This window comes from Aulonocara stuartgranti (genome assembly GCF_965226115.1).
Source record: "Aulonocara stuartgranti genome assembly, chromosome: 3".
Lineage (NCBI taxonomy): Eukaryota > Metazoa > Chordata > Actinopteri > Cichliformes > Cichlidae > Aulonocara > Aulonocara stuartgranti.
The window spans coordinates 16,269,388-16,293,218 of record NC_138941.1 but is presented as its reverse complement, the minus strand read 5'-3'; the positions used below and the strand labels follow the sequence as shown (position 1 = coordinate 16,293,218).

The 23,831-nt window shown below is 41.6% G+C and overlaps 1 protein-coding gene across 1 annotated transcript in view; it reads right to left on the bottom strand.

Annotated features, from left to right (window-relative positions):
* LOC309702568 (uncharacterized protein) overlaps positions 1 to 23,831 on the bottom strand; it is a 1,257,380-nt gene that overhangs the window by 1,227,237 nt on the left and 6,312 nt on the right. Inside the window, exons 2-7 of the mRNA XM_082527161.1 lie at positions 17,393 to 17,524; positions 17,131 to 17,280; positions 14,429 to 14,505; positions 12,521 to 14,312; positions 10,834 to 11,010; positions 8,917 to 9,090 (exon numbers count right to left, since the gene is read on the bottom strand). Of these exons, the coding sequence (XP_082383287.1) occupies positions 8,917 to 9,090; positions 10,834 to 11,010; positions 12,521 to 14,312; positions 14,429 to 14,505; positions 17,131 to 17,280; positions 17,393 to 17,481 (2,459 nt within the window). The 5' untranslated portion in view covers positions 17,482 to 17,524. The remainder of the gene's footprint in view (positions 1 to 8,916; positions 9,091 to 10,833; positions 11,011 to 12,520; positions 14,313 to 14,428; positions 14,506 to 17,130; positions 17,281 to 17,392; positions 17,525 to 23,831) is intronic.

Genomic DNA, 23,831 nt, shown 5'->3' with positions numbered 1-23,831 from the left:
TGGATATCTGCCGATACCGATATGAATCCGATATAGTGTTTTTTAATCAACAAAACTGTTTTTTAAAATATCTTGCTGCATTTTGCAAGTCTGCAAGTTCATACTCAAGTTTAAAACAACAACTACACTAAAGCTATTCTGTTATACCTGTATACAAAAAAAATTTTCATAGTTCAGCAATACTGATCAATCTAATAAACTTAGACCTACACCATCCTCCCTATTAGGTATTTTAAAGAGTACTTAGCGTAAATATTAAGCAACCTAACTAATAGGGTTCCAACTCCCAGCAACAACAAAAATAAATAAATAAAAAATAGGGAACCACCCCTCACGCGCCACCTCATGATGCTTAATCGACGTAATCAACCTTAATTTGTCAGGCTACATAATGTCAGGCTACATTTCACTGTGTGTTATACTTGTATAACTATGCATGTGACAAATAAAGAACCTTGAACTTGATGCAGTGTGAAAAAAAATGCACAGAAATCAATTATTTTTCAAGAAATATTAAATAGATTCAACATCTTTCTTCAACAAAATTGCAGACTGCACAGATGGTACCTTCCCAAAGTAAAAAGTACTATAGCTTACTAGGGTATATATATTAGACTTAATAGTCACTATATACAGTAATTGACTTCCATTCATTTTACATCAAATTAAAACTTTGGGTGTCAGATAATTATTTATTAAAAGCTCGACATTTTAAATGAGAATAAGAAAGAAAAGTATGTCTTTGTGCCCCCTTTTCCCAGTTAATGCCCTATCGGCCCCCCTGGCTAAACTTTGCTAGATCCACCCCTGCACAGTTACCAGCCGTCAGCTACGTAGAAAAAGATCCTGGTGTAGAAAGTAATATTAAATAAATTGTAACAACAGCTTATCAAGCTTAAACGTGCTGCTGTTTTTCAGCCGCTGGTTTCCTCTTTCTGGTGCAAAGTGGACCAAAAACAAACAAGAGAGACGGACTCGCGACAGAAAAGCCAATCAGCTGATCATTTAAGCAGTTTCACGATTGAAGTACCAGCGGAGAGCGAGAGGCAGTCGCTCGTTAAGCTTAACGTGGGAATGATTTACAAACATTCAGTGATGGACTTACACACTTGCTTTACTTCTCTCGGGGATAACTTTGTCGGAGATGAAATGCCGGGTTGCTAGCGAAGCTCCACATGCTATCCAGACCACCGACAGATCCCACATGCCACAGCCGCTCTATCACGTGATGCATACGTGCTAACGTTCTGAGGTGAGTTACGGCATGTTGCAAGTTTTGTGATGTGCTTTCGTGATATTTAATGGATCGGATTACATTTTTTATTTTTCTCCGATATCCGATCCAGTAATTTAGGTCAGTATCGGACCAATACCGATACGTAATATCGGATCGGTCCATCTCTAATTATAATATGCTATTGCTGTTATATAAGATGATAATATTAACAATGACATAATATTAATATGAAGAGGCACCTTAGTCGGTTATGATGTGAGGTGGATAATTGTTAAGCAGTAGTCTGCATCAAGCTTAAGGTTTGCTGAAACTCAGTGTAATGACATGTGAGATGAAGACAATACAGAGAATAACTAAACTAATGAAGTGCATAGAGGCACTTGACCAGCTTGAAACCTATCATTCTAGAATGACACATTGCTGAGATATAGAGCACACCTATAATAACAACCAATAAGCAAAACCCTGTAGACAACAGCTAAAACTACAGGATTGAGAAGCTGAATTAAATATGTAGACACTGCTAAGCTGATGAGCATGTTCCACATTTTCTTTTCTTTTCATTTATTTGTTTCTTTTAGAGCAGAAGCTGCTGTAACACACCCAAAGAAAGACTCTAGGTCTGACCAACCGTCTCAGTCGTGGGCAAAAAGATGTCAGTCAATAAAATTCTAAAAGATAATTTATTGACGAAAAATATATCAAGAGATAAAAGATAAAACAGTCCAGTGTCCCACTTAAGAATTGTATAAAAACACACAGTCCCAAGGCCAGAGCCAGCTATGCCACACAGCCAAGTTGCACTCCACATGTTGCCTTTAACAGGGTTAGAAGTTGTCCTTGGAGACCCACCACCCTGCAAGCATATAGTCAGTGGTCACTCAAGCCTCTGCAACCCAGCTGCCTTTAGGCTGTGGCATATAATAGGCCCTGGACTGCACAGAGAGACAAAACGACACACTTAATATAAAATTCATAGGGCAAAACCCATCCATCCCAAACATATCTAATTTCATCACATTACATACCTGCACAGAGAGACAAAACGACACAGCAGTGGTTGTAGTGTGGGCTATAAGTAGACCAGTGTATCAGTGCAATCAAGTACACCTGCCTCTAATTAGTCCAACCTCATTCCAGCCATTGGCTCACCAAAAATGTGACACACACAAAACCACTCCCAACCCAGTGCAACTTCACACAATAATATGGAGCTGAATTAACACAGGCACATTAGTCTACCATGTTACAAGCTGCATGCTATTAAAAGCCAACATATGCAGACTTCTGCCTTGTTCGGGTGGCAGCATTTTTCCTTTTTCTTTTGTGTCCTGACACGTGTATGTTTTTGTTTTTGTTTGATTATTTTGTTGGTTTTGGAAACGAATTTAAACGAACTTGTGACAATACTTGAGAATCACAGTGACACATAGTGATTAGGCATATGATTGAAAAATGCCTAGGTTTAGAGCTGTGAGCTATGAGCTGTGAGCAATGCAAAGTTAAATATATATATATATATATATGTATAAATGGGAAACAACCCTAACTTCAAAGTTTGAAATGTGTGAGATGCATGAATTGTTTGAAAACTAGAAATTATTTAAAACTGGCTTAAGTGAAAATGTAGTGTTGCATTTATTCTCCCAAACCAAAAAAAAAAGGAAAAAAAAAGGAGAAGAAGCATTCTGTAACTTAAAAATAAGGCTGACATGTTGACAATAGACTAAGGGACTCATTTGCAGGTGGCTATCAGGAACAGAGAGACAAGCAACGTCACAGACACCAAGGCTGCAGACAGCCACGCAGAAACAGCAGATAAAATAGAAACAACGCCTGCTAGAACCGTGGAGAGGAAGGTCACTTCACACGAGATTGTAGGAGTAGGCCACAGAGAAATAATGCAAAACAGTTTTGAGGCAGCCACTTAAGAACTTACAGTTTTCTAAGGACAAATTAGTTGTAAAGTCAGCTGCAGGCCACACAACTGTACAACAACTAACTGCCCCGTTAGAACTAATACATACAGAAAGTGGCCGCAGGTGCTTTATTAAATGCATATATGACCCGTCGTGTCCAGTAAATTTGCTAGGTAGAGACGCTCTGACAAAACTTAAGATAGGTGTAATACCAGAGAAGAATGGCATGACTGCTGAGTGCATGCTAAATGACACCCCACCGGAGCCAGATAGCACTAACACAGAAAACAGTAGCCGCGTGTGTCTCTCTCAAGGCTACGGTGTTCCACATTATTACTGGACTCTCGCTTTGCCAGAGCTAAAAAACTACACAATGTGGCCCGTCAACACACAGCCGCCACATCCACTTTCCAGAAACTGACCGAGTATCACAACACTCTGAGATTTAAACAAACTCCAGGCCGAGATCAACCTTATGATCAGCAAGTGTGGAAGCTAGGAGAACAGCATTTGACCTTACAGCACAGGCCGAAATTGTGTAGGTTACGCAGTAACCACAGATAGTAGGATAATAGAAGCAAAACCACTTTCTTATTCATATTCTGCACAGAGCGCTGAGCTGATAGGTGTGATTCGCGCATGTGAAATACACAAAGACAAACTAATAAATATACATACAGACAGCCAGTATGTTTTCTCTGCTGTGCATCATTTTGCAAAAAATTTGGCAAAACAGAGGAATGATTACATCAACCGGAAAACCGGTTCAGCATGCCAACCTCTTACAACGCAACGCCTACTGACTCTTTCATTACTACAGGCAACAACTTTGCTGACAGAGCAGCAAAACAGGCGGCACAAACGACAAACATCACATTGATGGCAGTAAACACACATCAGATTCCACTGGATGTGTTGAAAAATGAACAAAAGGCAGCAAGCACAGCCGAGCAGGCAAAATGGCTAAAACACGGTGGAGTTCTGACAAACGACTTAATGATGTGTTATGGCAAGCCAGTGTTGCCAAAATCCCTCCACAAAACAGCTGAAACCTCAGCAAAACAATTTGTCAGAACGTGCATGACGTGTCAAAAATATAATGCTCAGGGAAACCTGAGACCAAAAAGAGGCCGTTTTCCCACACCACCTTATCTTTTTCACACAATCCATATGGACTTTATTGAGCTAAATGAATGCCAAGGGTAAAAATACGCCCTAGTGGTTATAGATGTATTGTCAAAGTGGCCAGAAATCTACCCAGTGAAAAAGGCAGATGCAATTTCAGTAGCAAAATGTATGTCTAAGTTGTTGGAAAATAAAGAGATGATTGTAAATAACGAAGAACGTAATGATGTCTCTCCAGTGTCTTGCAGTTTACAGCCCGGTGACTGGGTTCTGATCAAAGCGCTCCAAAGGAAAAACTGGAGCTTGCAAAATAGCAGAACGACCATCTTGGATCCATCAGAGCCACTGCAGGAGAGTAAGTGAAGCCATCTAAACTCAGCTGACACAGACTCGCCCAATTGTTGTGATCTTGCTCGGTGGAGGGAACAGCCTTTCTGGCCGAGAAGTCAACTCACAACAGGAGGGTGTGTCCTGCTGTCATGAGGTGTTGGCTGCTTATCACTGCAGCGGGCTTGACCCTGGCCGGGCTCCTCATCTTTGCTTCCGTGAGGGACAACAAGTCACGCTATATGAAGAAAAGGCAGACACTGTATGACAAAGGAAAGCACACCAAGTTTCCCCATGGCTATGCCACTAATTTCTGGTGGCAGTTTATGAACACTACAGCTCACTTGAATAATAAAACTGACTGCTATGCATGTGCCCATATGCCCCTATCCTCGCAGACGTCTGGCCTATGGCCGTACAGCATACCAGAAGATCGCAGTTGGTGCCTGTTGGGCCTGGCAACACATCCAGGCTACGGTACTCTTTGGTCCAAGGCCAACTACAGCATCCCAGCAAACGCAACCTGAAGGTCATCGTCACTCACGAATGTGAACTGTTCCGAACAGACCTACCTACTGACCTGGCCCCAAGTCTCAGACCCACTGCCTGATGTAATTCTACTAAACAGACTGAACGCAGCGCAACTGCCAGTATGTGTGATGAACAATGGATCGCGGGCAGTGGGGGAGCTGCCTACTCACCTATGTAAATACATATACACTTTCTGCCCACCGAGGAATGAGAGGAAGTGTATGGACTGTTCAACCAACACAACCTGTGCCAGAAGCACGACGCTGATGAGCCTCAACTGTCGCTCCAACTACAGCTACTGGATGCCACTACAAACAAAGACTCAGTACCAGACAGGATGTGCACGGACGGTACCAAGCAGTAAAGGAACCAGAGTTTCGCATCTGGGGAGGAGGAGTGAAATTCTTACAGAGCTTGATCCCCGGCATTGGAGTTGCCGAGGTGCGGGATCATGTGGAGATCAAACGATATGCTCTGGTAAGACACATCAACTTGACTAAGACCCTGGGACCGGCTTTAGCAGAGGAGCAGAAGGCCATTAGAACGATGGTGCTGAAGAACAGACTGACTGTAGACCTGCTAACAGCATCACAAGGAGGAGTTTGCAAGCTGATCGGGGAGACATGTTGCACGTTTATCCCTGATGGATACGAAGCTGGAGGAGACATTTATGAAGCTTTGCAGAATTTGACCGTTCTGCAGAAATATGTCACTGACCACACACCTGGTGCAGCTACACCACAAGGCTGGCTGGACTGGCTGGACTGGTTATTTGGCGGCTCGTGGTTGGCTGCTGCAGCAAAGCCGTTTGTCTTTCTAGGTTTCATCATGGTGGCACTGCTCATGTTGGTGTTGTGTGTGGTGCCATGTCTAAGAGTAATGATTTCAAAGATGATAACAACTACAATGACTGCTTATGTTGCCGTGCCTCAAGAAGAACAGCATCCCGTTGCAATTCTGTTAAACCTGTAATAGCTGCTAATAAATGACGTGGTGATTAAAAATGACTTGTCAAGTGATCATGCACTGATTAACACATTAGTAGTTTATGCAGGTACAACATAAGGTTTATATTCTCTTTTTATTATTCTTTTATTTGTTGTAGTTTTAGTTTTATTATTTTCCCTTGAATATTACTTTTATTGTTTCTTTTATTATATTTTATCACATGATTTACACTTCTACTATGCTGACATTTCAAGAATTAAAAATTGCTACAGATACTTAATATTGCAGACAATTGTTGTACACATTTAAAATAAGTTAAAACAGGAGGGAATATGTTAGAGGAAAAATGATTCTATGTTTCTTTACCTTCTTTTAAATGTGCAAAGATACCCTTTGTCTGTGTTTAGATTAGTTTAGAAGTGTCTTTTAGACTTTCCCAGCAAAGACATCTTGTTTCTGGGACATATTGTTTTAGAATGTTTTATCTCTCCCAGCTCTCTGCTGACGAGACTAGCACCATATATGGAGTTGTTTATTTTATCTGTTTATTATTTTCTTATCCTGTTCTCACTGTCTCTGTGCTCTGTGCCTATAAAAATTGCCAAGCCACTGTGCATGGTGTGAGTTGTTCTTCGCAGCTCACCCGTGTACACGTTCGATAAAGAAAGTAACTTTGTCTCATTGTGTCTTTATTTCTCCTGGGTTTTTTGCAGAGTTTTCTCCCAACATTCAGTGTTTCATCATCTGTTCAGAGCTGAAGAAGGTTCAGAATGTAGAAGTTTAGAAAATGGAAACTCCAAACAGCTGAAGCCAACAGGAAGCAGCTTCAAACAAACACAACAAGAGAAAAAACTCTGAATGTTTCACATTAAAGTCGTACATTTATCATAAAAACAGGACAAAGACTTGAAAAAGTCGTGTTTTTCCTTCCAGGAACCACAAGGCTTCACTTTTAAAGGTGAAGTGTGAAAGAAATGGACATATTTGAAGTCCAACACCTTTTTCCAGTCACGTTATTAAAGCAGACAAACTACAAGCTCATTTTCATTCCAACAAGTCATCTTCTGACCTGGACTAACAACACTGGTCTCTATGTGCAGCTGGCTGTGAGACCAGTGCTCAGGGAGTGTCTACAAAGTGCAACACTGAAAGAACATCACACACTCATTTGCTTCCAGCACTTCCACACAGACATCTACTGTCATTATTGTCACCAAACTCTGTGGATCCTTTATTGCAAATTCAAATGGGATCAAATGGTCAGACAAAAGAGGGTTATGAGGAAATATGATGAAATGTTGTGTATTAGCAGCAAGTTATTGAATCATTTTCCTCAGAAACCAAACAAAATGATTGACAAACATGTTTTTACAAACTCAGTGTTGGACTTGGATCAGCAGGATAAGCTGATGTTTAAAGGCATTTGAGTCTCGCTGTATGAGAGTCCAGTTATTACTCAATATTTATGGATGATGTTCTTTCAGTGTTGCACTTTGTAGACGCTCCCTGAGCCTCACAGCCAGCTGCACATGGACCAGCTGACATTACCCAGCATTAGAGGCAGCTGTAAAAAAATGGATTTTCCTATTTAAATGGTTTTAATTTGAATAAAGCGATGTTGATTCATTCAATCCTGAATCGATTTTTAATATAAATGTATTTTGCCAGAATCTCAGGTTAAAGCTCCTAAAAGTATTTCAACAACAAGCAAACAGATAAAACAGTAAATGAGAGCAGCTAAACACACAAAGATGGAAACACAGAGCGTGGATCGTTCACTCGACGGCACGTACACGGACACGCCGTCGGGGCTGAAAGTGGACAGCTCACAGATCCTGAAGCTGCAGGTTTCATCTGTCTCCAACCAAAACTGACTGAACCAGCAGCAGAAGAAGATCCAAACTACGCTTTATGTTTGATGAACATCGTCATGAATTCTCTCTGACTTTGACGTTTACTTCCTGCACAGCTCTCTCTCTCTCAGTGTACTTCAAGAACAGTTTACCTTCAAAAATCTGTTTCCTGCATTATTCACTGCTTATTACGCACCAGTCTGCTGTTGTGTTCACTGCTGTCGGCCTCCGAAAACAAAGCCTCATTTCTGCTGTTCAATACTGAAGAAATTTAAACCTTTTAAAATGATGACAGATTACAAACTCTCAGCTGTGTCTGTAATCAAACCTCTGTAACTTTGCTTCATTTCAGCAGCATCAGGTCATGTTCACATGTTGATTCATGGTTTGCTTCAGTTTTTGATGGACTGCAGAATATTTTGAAGGTTATCTGCTATAAAAAGCCAGAACAGGAAAATCTGCTTCATGTGTTTCTGTTTGATCCTCAGTGACTTTGACACAAAGGCCTCTGCTGTGATGATCACACCTCTGATCAAGTCTCACAGTGTCAGCTTTGTTTTTATACATATGGATATGTGCTGATAAATGATCAGAATTATAATATTTCCCACTGTCTGCTGTGTGCCGTGACCTTTGACCTGCTAAAGACAGTCAGCTGTGGATTATTCATTGTTGTGTCTGATACTTAGAACTGTGAGGAAGAACACTACACAGTTAATCAGGGTCCCCTCTCTCTGAATCAGGAAAGGTGGGCAGGCCGCGTGTGGGCCGCGGGCCATACGTTGAGTCTCACTGTTTGAAATGTGAACATTGTTCTGCTGCAGTCAATGGACTAAACCAGAGAAGAAGAAAACAGACTTTACCATGAAGATCCTCAGTGTGGATCAGTATAATATCAGCCTGATGTCTGCAGTTTAGTGTCAGCACAACTTTCACATCATATTCATCTCAGCACAACTAAAACATGCTGACTGACCTCAGAGTTTCAAGTCCACATCCTGGACTCTCCAGGAAACCACACAGATGCTTCACTCCTGAATCCTGCAGCTTGTTGGAGCTCAGGTCCAGCTCTCTCAGATGGGAGGGGTTGGACTTCAGTGCTGCTGCCAGATAATCACAGCTGACCTCTGACAAACAACAGCCCCACAATCTGTATAAAGAATGAAAGATGTAAGTTTATTAGACAAAGTGTGAGCTTGAAATCATTCAGTGTTTCATCATCTGTTCAGAGCTGAAGAAGGTTCAGAATGTAGAAGTTTAGAAAATGGAAACTCCAAACAGCTGAAGCCAACAGGAAGCAGCTTCAAACCAACACAACAAGAGAAAAAACTCTGAATGTTTCACATTAAAGTCGAACATTTCTCATAAAAACAGGACAAAGACTTGAAAAAGTCGTGTTTTTCCTTCCAGGAACCACAAGGCTTCACTTTTAAAGGTGAAGTGTGAAAGATATGGACATATTTGAAGTCCAACACCTTTTTCCAGTCACATTATTAAAGCAGACAAACTACAAGCTCATTTTCATTCCAAGAAGTCATCTTCTGACCTGGACTAACAACATTGGTCTCTATGTGCAGCTGGCTGTGAGACCAGTGCTCAGGGAGCGTCTACAAAGTGCAACACTGAAAGAACATCACACACTCATTTGTATCCATCATCCAACCTGAATAGGAAACAGAGACGCCTCCCCGTCAAAGTAAAAGCTGCTCCTTTTGGACACAGTATCAAAGAAAGTCTACAGTATAACATAGAAAAGACAGAACAAAGTTTTGGTTGTTTTTAAATTGTGCAGAAATGAAACTACACTAAGCTCAATTATGTGACAGACATTTCATCCCATGTCAGTTTGGCCTCATCCTGGGCCGGATTATCCAGCACACACTCTGACCACAGGCCCAGGGGCCACGCACAGCTGGCTCTATCCAAGAGACAGGAAACAAACCAACACAATAATAAAAAGCACCATGTGATCTTCTTACATCTTCAAGACAAACATAGTAAAAACATGAGCATATTTCTTTCCTGATAAAATGATGTGACAGGTAGAACAGAGTAAAGTGGTGGTGTTACAGCCTTTCTCCCCCCTGCTGCCGAGGCGGTTAGTCTCTCCCAAACTCAGCTACAGGACTTCCAAATGAATGAAAGCAGCAGACGTGGCTTTACAAATGAAAGAGGAAGAGGAGAAGAAGAGGAGAGGGAGGCCACCCTGACCATCACTCCAGCTGAAAACATCACACTTCCATTAAAGTTGGTGAGGAAATGTTGAGCAGGATGAGCTGCTGGCTAATCTGGAGGCTGTAGCAGCAGCTCACAGTCACAGTGGATTTCCACTCATGAAAAAGCTCTGGCTGCTTCATTTCTCATCTCATATCAGAGACTTTAAAGCTTCACTGAAGCTGTACTGTGATGCTTCCATATCCCAGTGAGGCCTCCATAATGATTTCAGCTGTTCTGTACACACACTGTGTGCCCTGTATGGCTCAAAGTCTCTGCAGCCTGTTTTTATCTGCTATCATCAGATCTTCATCATCCTCATTCACATCCCTCACACACTCTACAGCCTCATCAGCACTGACTTCATCTTCACTGACTGATGGAGCACAACATGAACCTGTGGAGGCTGAAACACTGTCCTGTCAAACATCTCCCCATCACCACTCCACTTCTGTCAGCCTTTAAATGAACCCTGCTCAAGTCTGTCACTTCTGTTTGGAGCCAAAAGGAAAACCTGTTGTTCAGTCGTTTGGAAAGACAACATTTCTGAAAGCACTCAAACTTCTTCACATTTGTCTTCAGACACATCCTGAACATTTAGGAACTAAAGAAAATTTCAAACATCAATCAAAGACCTGAAATATAGGAAAACAACAACATCCACAGTCAGTGAACTCACCTCAGAGTCTCCAGTCGACAGTTTGGACTCTCCAGTCCAACACACAGAAGCTTCACACCTGAATCCTGGAGGTAGTAGTTTCTACTCATGTCCAGCTCTGTCAGATGGGAGGGGTTGGACTTCAGAGCTGAGGCCACAACTTCACAGTGAGACTCTGAGAGTCCACACTCAGTCAGTCTGTGATGATAGAAAATATAAAATGTGTTATTATAAAAGCAGAAAATCTGCATTATAAACACAGACTGAATGTATATGAAGACAAAACAGAGTGAGGTCATAATCTGATGAATCTGCTCTTCACATCTGTGCTTCAGCTCCTCTTACTGTGTTTGACATGACACAACGATTGAGTCTCTCTCAGACCTGCAGACTTTTAATGAGAATCTTTGTTTGGCTTTAATCTGCAGATGAAGGAGGAAGATGGTGTCACATTTAGGCTTCCATAATGTCCACAGTCTGTCACTGAGATCTGATCCAGTGTCAGAGTGAAGACACACATTTGGACTGTTTCCTGTTTTGACTCCAGAACATTTTGAATGAGTTCAGCTCAGTGAAGAGTTCCAGCTGGAAAGATGATCTCTGTTTGCTACCTGCTGTCAGGTACGACTGTTCACGTCCACACGCAGGAAAAACCTGCTGACTGTTACCAAACGGAGCAGAAATCTCATCACTGGACAATAATGATGGATGAACTCAGAGCTGCTGATATCACATCTGATTTCAGGGGAACTAAACACAGAAATGATTGGCTCATTTGAGCTTTCTGAGCCATTATCTGCTGCTGTGTCGCTAGTTGGCAGAAAATGATTTGTATTCCTGTTCAGGGCTTCAGTGTTTATGAGTCCAGATCCAGGTGACAGCAAGTCAAAATGATGTTACCTGTCTGTGTCCAGCAGCAGCCTGTATTCACTTTGAATATTGTTATAACCTGACATGGATCAGTTTGTCTTTGATTGGTTTGTAAATGTCACTGTTTCCATTGGACCTGAGTGACGTACAAAGACAGAGAGGGAGAGAAAGGAGAGAGAGGATGGAGACAGCAAAGAGAGAGCAAACACAAACAGGTGAGAGTGGACAGGTGACCAAGGTCAGCAACCAATCAGAGAGCTTCTGTTTGACCCACAGTCACTGATGATGACTGCACATAACCAAGCAGTGTGTTACTCTGATATCAAATATGGATCCTGCTCTTATAATAATGATCATCAGATGATATTATTGTGTTATTTTGTAGCTGAATACAATGTTTGTGTGATTATCAGTGAAAGAAGCAGTGAGGAGGATGGAGAGAGAGAGAGGACAGAGGGTGAAGTTAGAAACACTAAAAGGATTTTTCATGGATTTCATGGATGATTTGAGTGATTTCCAGCAGGACACTTAAACATGTCAGTGGACGTCCTAAAGAAGATATTCACTGATATGAAACATGTCATTGAACAGGATTAATATCAGTGGAAACATGGTGGAAACAGCTGTGACTGCATGGATGTGACACACTTCAAATATGTTCTCCACTCTTGGATTTGGGATCCATGGAGCTGCTGCTGAGTCTGTACAATAAAGGAATGGTGTGGAAGGTTGCAGCGTACGGACACAAACACTTTGTGGTTACAATCTGATTTTATTTTCAACATTAAACTACTAACCTACACTGATCAATGATGTTAATGATCACATCTGGACTCACCCAGCCTTTCTGCAGTTCCTCACAGCTGGAATCAGTCTCTGTCGTCCCTGCTCTGATGTTTTGTACTTCAGCAGGTCCAACTCATCCAGAACCTCCTCTGACATCTGCAGCATGAAGGCCAGAGCTGAGCACTGGATCTCAGAGAGTTTCTTCTCTGATCTGTTCTCTGACTTCAGGAACTCTTGGATCTCCTGATGTACTGAGAGGTCGTTCATCTCCATCAGACAGTGAAAGATGTTGATGCTTCTGTCAGGAGAGATTTTATCACTGTTCATCTCCTTCAGGTTGTTGATGACTCTCTGGATGGTTCCTGGACTGATCTCTGTCTGACCCAGCAGACCTACTAAGAGTCTCTGGTTGGACTCCAGACAGAGGCCATGAAGGAAGCGAACAAACAGGTCCAGGTGGCCATTTTTACTCTGGAGGGATTTCTTAATGGCTCGTTTAAGGAAATCATCCAGAGAGGACTCGTTGTATTTTTGTACCAAAAAGTCCTCCAGCACCTTTGTCTTCCTGTTGGTGAGACAGTGGAACATGTAGACAGCAGCCAGAAACTCCTGGATGCTCAGATGAACAAAGCAGTAGACTGGTTTCTGGAACATCACACACTCTCTTTTGAAGATCTCTGTACAAACTCCTGAGTACACCGAGGCCTCTGTCACATCCAGACCACACTGCTCCAGGTCTTCTTGGTAGAACATGATGTTTCCTTTCTCCAGATGTTCAAACGCCAGCCTCCCCAGCTTCAGAAGAACTTCCCTGTCAGCCTCCGTCAGCTCCTGTGGACTCGTCTCATGTCCCTCATGGTACTTGTTCTTCTTCCTCTTTGTCTGAACCAGCAGGAAGTGGATGTACATGTCAGTCAGGGTCTTGGGCAGTTCTCCTCTCTGCTCTGTAGTCAACATGTGCTCCAGAACTGTAGCAGTGATCCAGCAGAAGACTGGGATACTACACATGATGTGGAGGCTCCTGGATGTCTTCATGTGGGAGATGATTCTGCTGGACAGCTCTTCATCACTGAATCTCCTCCTGAAGTACTCCTCCTTCTGGGCGTCAGTGAAGCCTCGTAATTCTGTTAGCCTGTCAACACATGTAGGAGGGATCTGATTGGCTGCTGCGGGTCGGGAAGTTATCCAGACGAGAGCCGAGGGAAGCAGATTCCCCTGGATGAGGTTTGTCAGCAGCTGGCTGACTGATGACTTCTGTGTGACATCAGACAGCAGCTTCCTGTTGGTGAAATCCAATGAAAGTCTGCTTTCATCCAGGCCGTCAAAGATGATCAAAAGCTGAGAGACAGCCAGCTTCTCTGCTGTGACCTTCTGTAATGTTGGATGGAAAACATGGAGCAGCTCCAGAAGACTGTACTGCTCATCTCTGATCAGGTTCAGTTCCCTGAATGAAAGCAGAACCACCACACTGACATGTTGGTTCTCCAAGCCCTCTGCCCAGTCCAGAGTGAACTTCTGCACTGAGAAGGTTTTTCCAACACCAGCCACGCCGTTGGTCAGAACCACTCTGATGGGTCTCTGTTGGTCAGGTAAGGCTTTAAAGATGTCCTGGCATCTGATTGGAGCGTCATGGAGGGCGTCCATCTTGGAAGCTGTCTCCAGCTGCCTCACCTCATGTTGGGTATGAACCTCTTCACTCTGTCCCTCTGTGATGTAGAGCTCAGTGTAGATCCTGTTGAGGAGGGTTCTACTTCCTGTTTCATCACTTCCTTCAGTCACACGTTCACATCTCCTCCTCAGACTGATCTTATGTTCATCTAAAACCTCCTGCAGACCAACATCTGCTGAAAGAAAGAAAAACAATGAGACTAAAGAGAAAGAAAACTCTTCAATGTCTGAACAACACAAGAAGTCCAGTTTTCAGAAATGAGTCCATCAGCAGACAGATATTCAGTCTTACTTTGTACACAGCTGCTCTGACTGGCTGTCTGCAGTCCAGCTCTGCTTCTGGATCTTTCTCCACACTGTGCAGAAGCTCTGATGGTGACACAGAAAAGTCAAAGTGGAGATACTTCTGTCCACCTTTGATTAGACTCATTATAAAAAGGAAAACAAAGTTTGAACACAGTCATGTTTCCAGTTCACTGACTTACATTTATTCCATGGACACTCACTCTAACCTGAACCACAGCTACAACCCAACATTGTTGAGGCCTCATCTCCTCCTTTCCTGACTGTAGAGGTTAAATATGCAACAACCAACAAATAAAAGAATTTGGTTCATTTCAAAGAAATTCACACGGTGACCAAGTAAAGTAACTGTAGTAAAGGAGACAACATCCCGTTGATGGTGGGATTATTTGAAAGATTTGCTTTAGTCACGTCACCAAATGCAGTTGAACCACCCGTGGATCCATGTTTGACCATTCTACTACTCTGAGCTTTGCTTTTTAATAATTTTATTATTATCATCATTCATTTATTCATTCTTTGGAGGGGGGCTATTTCCTAATGCCGCCCTAATAAGCTGATGTTCAAGGGGAAATATAACAGAAACTCTTTCAGTGTTATTCATTAATAAATTAACAGATAAACTGTGAAGAAGAAAAAACTGAGATTTAAAGGAGAGAGTGAGAAACTTGATCATCCATCCTCATAATACATGTTTATCAGTATCTGCTGTGACCATACTGCAGTAATAACTACAAGTCTACATTTCTGTGACTGTTGATCAATCACAGCAGGAATCTGAGCTCATCTCTGCACACAGAGCAGCTTCAGCTCTGGGATAAACTGCTCGCTTCACGTCCTTCTCAGCTCACAGACACTCATCCTGATATTTTCCTTTAACATTTGATGGTATAATTCATCTGAGTTTACACTTTATCTGCATGAATACAGAAAAACAGACCCAAACACCAGAAACCATCAGTTTCACCATGTAGAATATATTGTTGTTTCCTTGCTTGTAATTCAGAGAAAAACTCTGATTTGGATTTTCTCTGTTCTCTTTGCCACAGCCCATCCCAGCAGCAGCTGAAGCAGCTGACTGTCACAACACTGAATAACACTTTAGGAGGAATTTCAGAGGTCAGTAAAGCTCCAGTTTCAACATCAGTTAATTAATCATAGTTCATCATAAATGTTAACCTGGCTGGCACACATGTTAATGTTAGCCATTTAAATATTAGCAGTTAGCTGAGGCCACAAGAAGAAGAGGCCCTAGAAGAACAATGGATGATAAGATTAGATTTTTAAGACTAGGCAGAGACGTGTTTTCCTTTACTGTCTCTTACAGAGGAGGGAGCAGATACCAGACGAGGTCACGGAGGTACGGGGAGGATTCGCAGCAGACAGCAAGACTGCCACGTCCATGCGAGAGAGCGATGGCTACGATAATCTCTGTAATCCCCCAGTGTGCTCATGCTTTTTTAATGGAAAACATATTTTCAATGATCAAATCTAATTATTTTTGTTATTTGTGGATTTTAAATGTCCTTGACAGAGACAGATGATAATCATTATCCTGCACTGTGGTCTCAGGTTTGGTCGAGCTAGCACAAAGAATGGCTATGTTGAACTTCCTCCTGGGATCCACACTAAGAAGTGAGTCCAACATTAGCAGGGTCTCTTTCCTTTATCTGGAGTCACTTTAGCATTCACAGTCACGTGAAGCTTGTTATTAACTCGATAAGTCAACCCAGGCTTTCAGCTGAGCGCTCACATGAAACACATGGTGTTGGCAGCATCTGATCAATCATATTCATGGAGACGTGTATCAGCAACAGAGCAGCTGAGTTTGCAGAAGGAAGTCAAACTAAACCACAGGAACAATATGAGGAGATTACACACATAATAAAATACTAGCAGTAACACAGCTGCTGCAGACAAATCAGTCGTGTGATCGTGTGTGAGAGGAGAAGGACTGTAAAGGAGTTTGGTGTTAAAAGCTCTGTATGAATGTGGGAGACTTTGAAGGGCTTTAAAAAGGCCAATATAAAATAAAAGGCAGCAAAATTGCTGAGTGTGAAAGTCACCAGGCTTATCAGACCTCTGTGATTAAGACCTGTAAGAACACCTATTTGTACTTGTTGGCATTATATCAAACACACACGTATATTAAGCCTTTGTTTGAACTCTGGTTGAATTTGTTACTTTCAGACTGTGAAACATCACAGAGGCTGCAGCTGCAGATCTTTTATTCACCTGGAAATTTACTTTAAATGTTAGATGGAAAATGTATTGCTCAGTTTAACCAAAGTAAGAACAAGAATCCATAAACCTTCATAAAGACAAACATCTCCCCAGAACATTGAGCTGCTGAAGTGTCACTGAAGGGAAAAACTATTTGTCCTCCTCCATCCAGCAACACCTGAAACACCTGAGTGGAAGCTCCTCCCTACACTGTGTTTGAAGCAAAGCACAAAGGAGACACCTGCTGGAGCAGCTGGAGTCCTACAGACACTCAGCCTCTTCACTACACAAACACCTCCTACAACATCCACTCTTTCCACTCTGACTGCTGTGTTTGTGGAAACACTCCAACACACACCGCTTCACATACCAACATAGAAATGTGTGTGAAAAAGAGCTGAGCTGATATTAAACATGAGGATTTATTCAAAAATACAGAGTCAGGAACAACATCTAGACACACATTACCTCTCAGCAGCAGAAGAACATCCTTTAAAGTTTATAAGAAAATCCTTCGAGTCGTTGGTCTTCAAGGAAACACAGCTGGGTTCAGGTCCAGGCTCTGGATTAGTTTCAGGGTTATGTCCAGCTGAGCCTGGTACGCCCCACAGCTCTGGGCTTTAAAACAACACACACAGAGGTATGAGTGTGAATAATGATGGAGCAGTGATGTGAGTGCTGAGCTGTGACATGGAGAAGAGTCATGGACAGTTAGAGATGGTCATCTCACCTCTGAGCTTTGGTCTGGCTCTCATGTTCCCCACACAGAGTGCTTTTAGAGGGAGGGACTCCCTCCTCTCTGTCCTCACACTGATCCATGCTGCTCAATTCACATCAGCTCACACACACTTTCTACCTTCACCTGCAGAGGAAACACAAATCATTTGTGTGCACATCAACTGAGAGCTGCAGAGGTCGTGTCTGATGTGTTGGACTAACATCCATCTGAGACGCAGCTTTCATCAGTTCACTACAAAAAGTGTCACAGAGCCCAGTTCAGCCTCCAAATCCTCCATTACTGTAGTCCTACAAAGGTCAAACATGGCTGCAGAGAGCAGCTTTATGTCAGTAACCATGTCCAGGACCGAGCTGACTGCTTAGAGAGTTCATACTCTAACTGCTAGCTGCTCTGCTAGCTAAGCTAACTCAGTAACAGTGACTCTTACAGCAGTTACTGTGGAACAGCGGCCGAGCTCAGGACACATTCAGTGTGTTTAGGCAAGGCAAGGCAAGGCAAGTTTATTTGTATAGCACAATTCAACAACAAGGTGATTCAAAGTGCTTTACAGAGACATTAGAAACAAAAACAAATAAAAAGCATGATTTAAAATTGATTAAAACAAGCAAATAAACTAACTAACTAATTAACAAACAAACAAACAAACAAAACAGTATATAAAATCAAAACAGATAAAATCAGAACAGTAGATAAAATCAGTAGTTAAATGTAAGTTTTGAAATTTAAGCTTAAAAGTGTGGATTTGGTGCTTTATTCAAATGCAGCTGAGAACAGGTGAGTCTTCAACCTGGATTTAAATAAACTGAGTGTTTCAGCTGATCTGAGGCTTTCTGGGAGTTTGTTCCAGATATAAGGAGCATAAAAGCTGAATGCAGCTTCTCCGTGTCTGGTTCTGACTCTGGGAACTGATAAAAGACCGGATCCAGATGACCTGAGGGATCTGGAAGGTTCATACTGGGTCAGGAGGTCATTGATGTATTTTGGTCCTAAACCATTCAGAGCTTTATAGACCAGCATCAGAACTTTAAAGTCTATCCTCTGACGGACAGGCAGCCAGTGTAAAGACCTCAGAGCTGGATTAATGTGGTCCACTTTTTTGGTCTTAGTGAGGACTCGAGCAGCAGAGTTCTGAATGAGCTGTAGTTGTCTGACTGATTTTTTCGGTAGACCTGTAAAGATGCTGTTACAGTAATCAAGCCTACTAAAGATGAATGCATGGACTAGTTTTTCCAGGTCCTGTTGAGACATCAGATCTTTTATCCTTGAAATATTCTTGAGGTGATAGTAAGCTGACTTTGTTATTGTCTTAATGTGTTTTTCTAAGTTTAGGTCTGCATCCATCACTACACCCAAATTTCTCGCCTGGTTTGTGGTTTTTAGATGTATAGATTGAAGTTCTCTGGTGACCTGTAATCGTTTTTCTTTGGCGCCAAAGACTATTACCTCAGTTTTGTTTTTGTTTAGCTGGAGAAAATTGTGGCACAACCAGTCATTGATTTCCTCAATGCATTTACCAAGAGCCTGCACAGGGCCTTGGTCTCCTGGTGACATTGTGATATATATTTGTGTGTCATCTGCATAGCTGTGATAGTTTATTTTGTTGTTGTTTATAATCTGTGCCAGTGGGAGCATGTAAATGTTAAACAGAAGGGGTCCCAAGATGGAACCTTGGGGAACTCCACATGTGATACTTGTCTGCTCAGATGTGAAGTTACCTATTGATACAAAGTATTTCCTGTTTTCTAAGTATGTTTTGAACCAGTTTAGTACAGTTCCTGAAAGACCTGTCCAGTTCTCCAGTCGTTTGAGTAATATGTTGTGGTCAACTGTATCAAATGCTGCACTGAGATCCAGTAAAACTAAGACTGACATTTTTCCACTGTCTGTATTCAGACATATGTCATTAAACACTTTGGTCAGAGCGGTTTCAGTGCTGTGGTTCTGTCTAAAACCTGACTGGAAGGCATCGTAGCAATTATTCTGTTTTAAGAAGTAATTGAGCTGTTGAGAAACTGCTTTTTCAATGATCTTACTTAAAAATGGGAGATTTGAGATTGGCCTATAGTTGTTCATTTGTGTCTTGTCAAGATTGTCCTTTTTCAGTATAGGTTTAATTACAGCAGTTTTTAGTGATTCTGGAAACACACCTGATAATAAAGAAAAGTTGACGATCTGTAACAGGTCTGACTCTAAAGTCTTTGAGACCTTTTTGAAAAAACTTGTTGGCAGGACATCTAAACAGCAGGAGGAGGAGTTCAGTTGACCTAAGATGTCCTCCAGGTCTTTGCTGTTAATAGGTTTAAACTGTTTCATGGTATTTAAACAGTTTTTTGGTGGACACAGTACATATCCTGGATCTGCTGTTGATGTACCAATTGCTTGTCTAATTTTTTGGATTTTTTCTGTGAAGAATTTGGCAAAGTCATTGCAGGCCATGGTCGAATGAAGTTCAGCTGCCACTGACACAGGAGGGTTTGTTAGCCTGTCAACTGTAGAAAATAAGACCCGAGCATTATGGCTGTTTTTAGTGATGATGTCAGAGAAGTAGGACCTCCTTGCACTCCTCAGTTGTAAATTATAATTGTGAAGTTTCTCTTTATAGATGTCATAATGAACCTGGAGGTTTGTTTTTCTCCATCTGCGCTCAGCTTTCCTACACTCTCTTTTTTCATTTTTCACCAGTGTGGAGTTTCTCCATGGAGACTTTTTCCTTCCAGAGATAACCTTCACCTTAATGGGAGCAATAGTGTCCATTACATTTAACATGTTAGCATTGAAGCTATTGACGAGCTCATTGACTGACCCTCTGGACAGGTCAGGTGTTAATGGGAAGACCTGGTTAAAAATTGCACTACTGTGTTCAGTTATACACCGTTTTGTGATCACTGTTGTTGATGTATTTGTGTGGGCTGAGATTTTACTTTCAAAGAAAACACAGTAATGATCAGACAGGCCCATATCAGACACAGTAACCTTTGAAATGCTCAGGCCTTTGGAGATCAGTAGGTCAAGAGTGTGTCCTCTATTATGTGTGGCCTCTGTTACATGCTGAGTCAGCCCAAAGTTGCCCAGAGTGTTACTCAGGTCTTTAGTCCCTTTGTCCTGAGGGTTGTCCACATGGATGTTAAAATCCCCAACAATAATTACACAGTCAAAATCAACACAGATCACAGACAGCAGTTCACTGAGGTCATTAAAAAAGTCTGTGCAGTATTTGGGAGGCCTGTAAACATTAAGAAACACAACTTTGGATGGGGCCTTCAGCTGTAAAGCCACATATTCAAAAGACTGAAAACTTCCAGGAGATAGCTGCTTACATTGAAATGATTCATTAAATAAGACAGCAACCCCTCCTCCTCTCCTGCTCACCCTGGCCTCACTGATAAAACTGTAGTTAGGAGGGGTCGTCTCGATGAGAACAGCTCCACTGTTACTTTGGTCCAACCGAGTTTCAGTTAAAAACATAAAATCAAGGCTGTGCTCAGTGATTAAATCATTAATTAAAAATGTTTTCCCAAAAAATGTTTAGTCTGAGTCCTGGACTCTGATTCAATGGATTCAATCCAGCTCAGAGTTTCATGTGTTCATCAGAATAAAATACATGTACTAATATAACAGAAGTAATGCTCTGAATGCAGGACTGTAATGGAGGATAAATAAGGTTTTTACAGCCTGAAAGAAACATTCAGTTCATAAATTTGTAGACAGTGAAGCAGTTTTTAATACTGCAGCTGTTTCCTTCACCTGTGTGTGTGTGAGCCACACCTTCATGTGCTGCTTTAGAAATATGTGGTCTGACTGCTCAGACTGAGTCTAGGAGGAAAGTTCACATGCTGGAGAAAGTTTCGTTCCTAACTTTGTCAGAGTTCGGCTCCAAAGACAAAGAAGACGGAGCTCACAGTCTGTAGATGGTCCTCAGTGTGTGTGTGAAGCCAAGAAAGCACACAGGAGTGTGTTTATGTCAGCAAATCAGTGTGTGTGAAGAGTCTGAGGGAGTGTGTGAATGAGACTCAACACTGAAACCAACAGTCCAAGAAAAGCGTCTGGATTTCTTTAAGTTTAACTTAAAGAAATCCAGACGCTTTTCTTTTTGTCTCCATAATGTCTCCATAATGTCTCCAACACTGTGCAGAAGCTCTGATGGTGACACAGAAAAGTCACAGTGGAGATACTTCTGTCCACCTTTGATTAGACTCATTATAAAAAGGAAAACAAAGTTTGAACACAGTCATGTTTCCAGTTCACTGACTTACATTTATTCCATGGACACTCACTCTAACCTGAACCACAGCTACAACCCAACATTGTTCAGGCCTCATCTCCTCCTTTCCTGACTGTAGAGGTTAAATATGCAACAACCAACAAATAAAAGAATTTGGTTCATTTCAAAGAAATTCACACGGTGACCAAGTAAAGTAACCGTAGTAAAGGAGACAACATCCCGTTGATGGTGGGATTATTTGAAAGATTTGCTTTAGTCACGTCACCAAATGCAGTTGAACCACCCGTGGATCCATGTTTGACCATTCTACCACTCTGAGCTCTGCTTTTTAATCATTTTATTATTATCATCATTCATTTATTCATTCTTTGGAGGGGGGCTATTTCCTAATGCCGCCCTAATAAGCTGATGTTCAAGGGGAAATATAACAGAAACTCTTTCAGTGTTATTCATTAACAAATTAACAGATAAACTGTGAAGAAGAAAAAAACTGAGATTTAAAGGAGAGAGTGAGAAACTTGATCATCCATCCTCATAATACATGTTTATCAGTATCTGCTGTGACCATACTGCAGTAATAACTACAAGTCTACATTTCTGTGACTGTTGATCAATCACAGCAGGAATCTGAGCTCATCTCTGCACACAGAGCAGCTTCAGCTCTGGGATAAACTGCTCGCTTCACGTCCTTCTCAGCTCACAGACATCTGAAGATTAATCCGCTACATTCTCGGCTAAAAAATATTAAAACGGTATTTGGTGAGACACAAACAGGGTTTTTCAAAGTTCAATTCTGTTAGTTTCCACATGACAGTTGTTGGTGTGCAGTAACACACTTCCTGGTCCCAACTATCCAGAGTTGGGACCAGGAAGCAGATTTGCAGTCTTACACGCTTCTCTGCAGCTTCTCTCCTCCTGCTACCCCCCCAAAAACCCATCTCCATAGAGACTGTATCAGCTTCCAAAAAGACAAAAAACAAACTAAAAACCAGCAACAAACAACTTAAACATAAACAATTACAAAGAAAGAACAATACAGTATCCACATCTGAACCAAAGAGTAAAACAGTGAAATGTGGATTATTAAATATTAGGTCTCTCTCCTCCAAGTCTCTGTTAGTACATGACTTAATAATTGATCAACAAATTGATTTACTCTGCCTTACAGAAACCTGGTTGCAGCAGGATGATTATGTTAGTTTAAATGAATCAACACCCCCGAGCCATTCTAACTACCAGAAATCTCGAAGCACAGGCCGAGGGGGCGGTGTGGCAGCAATTTTTCACACCAGCCTATTAATTAATGAAAGACCAAGACAGACTTTTAATTCATTTGAAAGCCTGATGCTTAACATTGTCCACCCCAGCTGTGAAACTCAGAAACCAGTCTTACTTGTTATCATCTATCGTCCACCTGGGCCTTACACAGAGTTTCTGTCTGATTTCTCAGACTTTATATCTAATTTAGTTCTGAGCTCAGATAAAATAATTATTGTGGGTGATTTTAACATCCATGTAGATGCTAAAAATGACAGCCTCAACATGGCATTTAATCTGTTATTAGACTCAATTGGTTTCTCTCAAAATGTAAAAGAACCCACCCACCACTTTAATCACACTCTAGATCTTGTTTTAACATATGGCATCGAACCTGAACATTTAACAGTGTTTCCTGAAAACCCTCTCCTGTCTGATCATTTCCTGATAACATTTACTTTTACAATAATTGATTACACAGCGGTGAAGAGTAGACTTTATCAAAGTAGATGTCTTTCTGAAAGCACTGTAACTAAGTTTAAGAATATAATCCACCCACTGTTATCATCTCCAATGCCCTGTACCAACACAGAGCAGAGCAGCTATCTGAACGCTACCCCAACAGAGGTCGATTATCTTGTTAATAATTTCACCTCCTCACTACGTACGACTCTGGATACTGTAGCTCCTGTGAAAACTAAGGCCTCAAATCAGAAGTACCTGACTCCGTGGTATAATTCTCAAACACGTACCCTAAAGCAGATGACTCGTAATCTGGAGAGGAAATGGCGTGTCACAAATCTAGAGGATCATCATTTAGCCTGGAGAAATAGTTTGCTGCTTTATAAGAAAGCCCTCCGCAAAGCCAGAACATCTTACTATTCATCACTGATTGAAGAAAATAAGAACAACCCTAGGTTTCTCTTCAGCACTGTAGCCAGGCTGACAAAA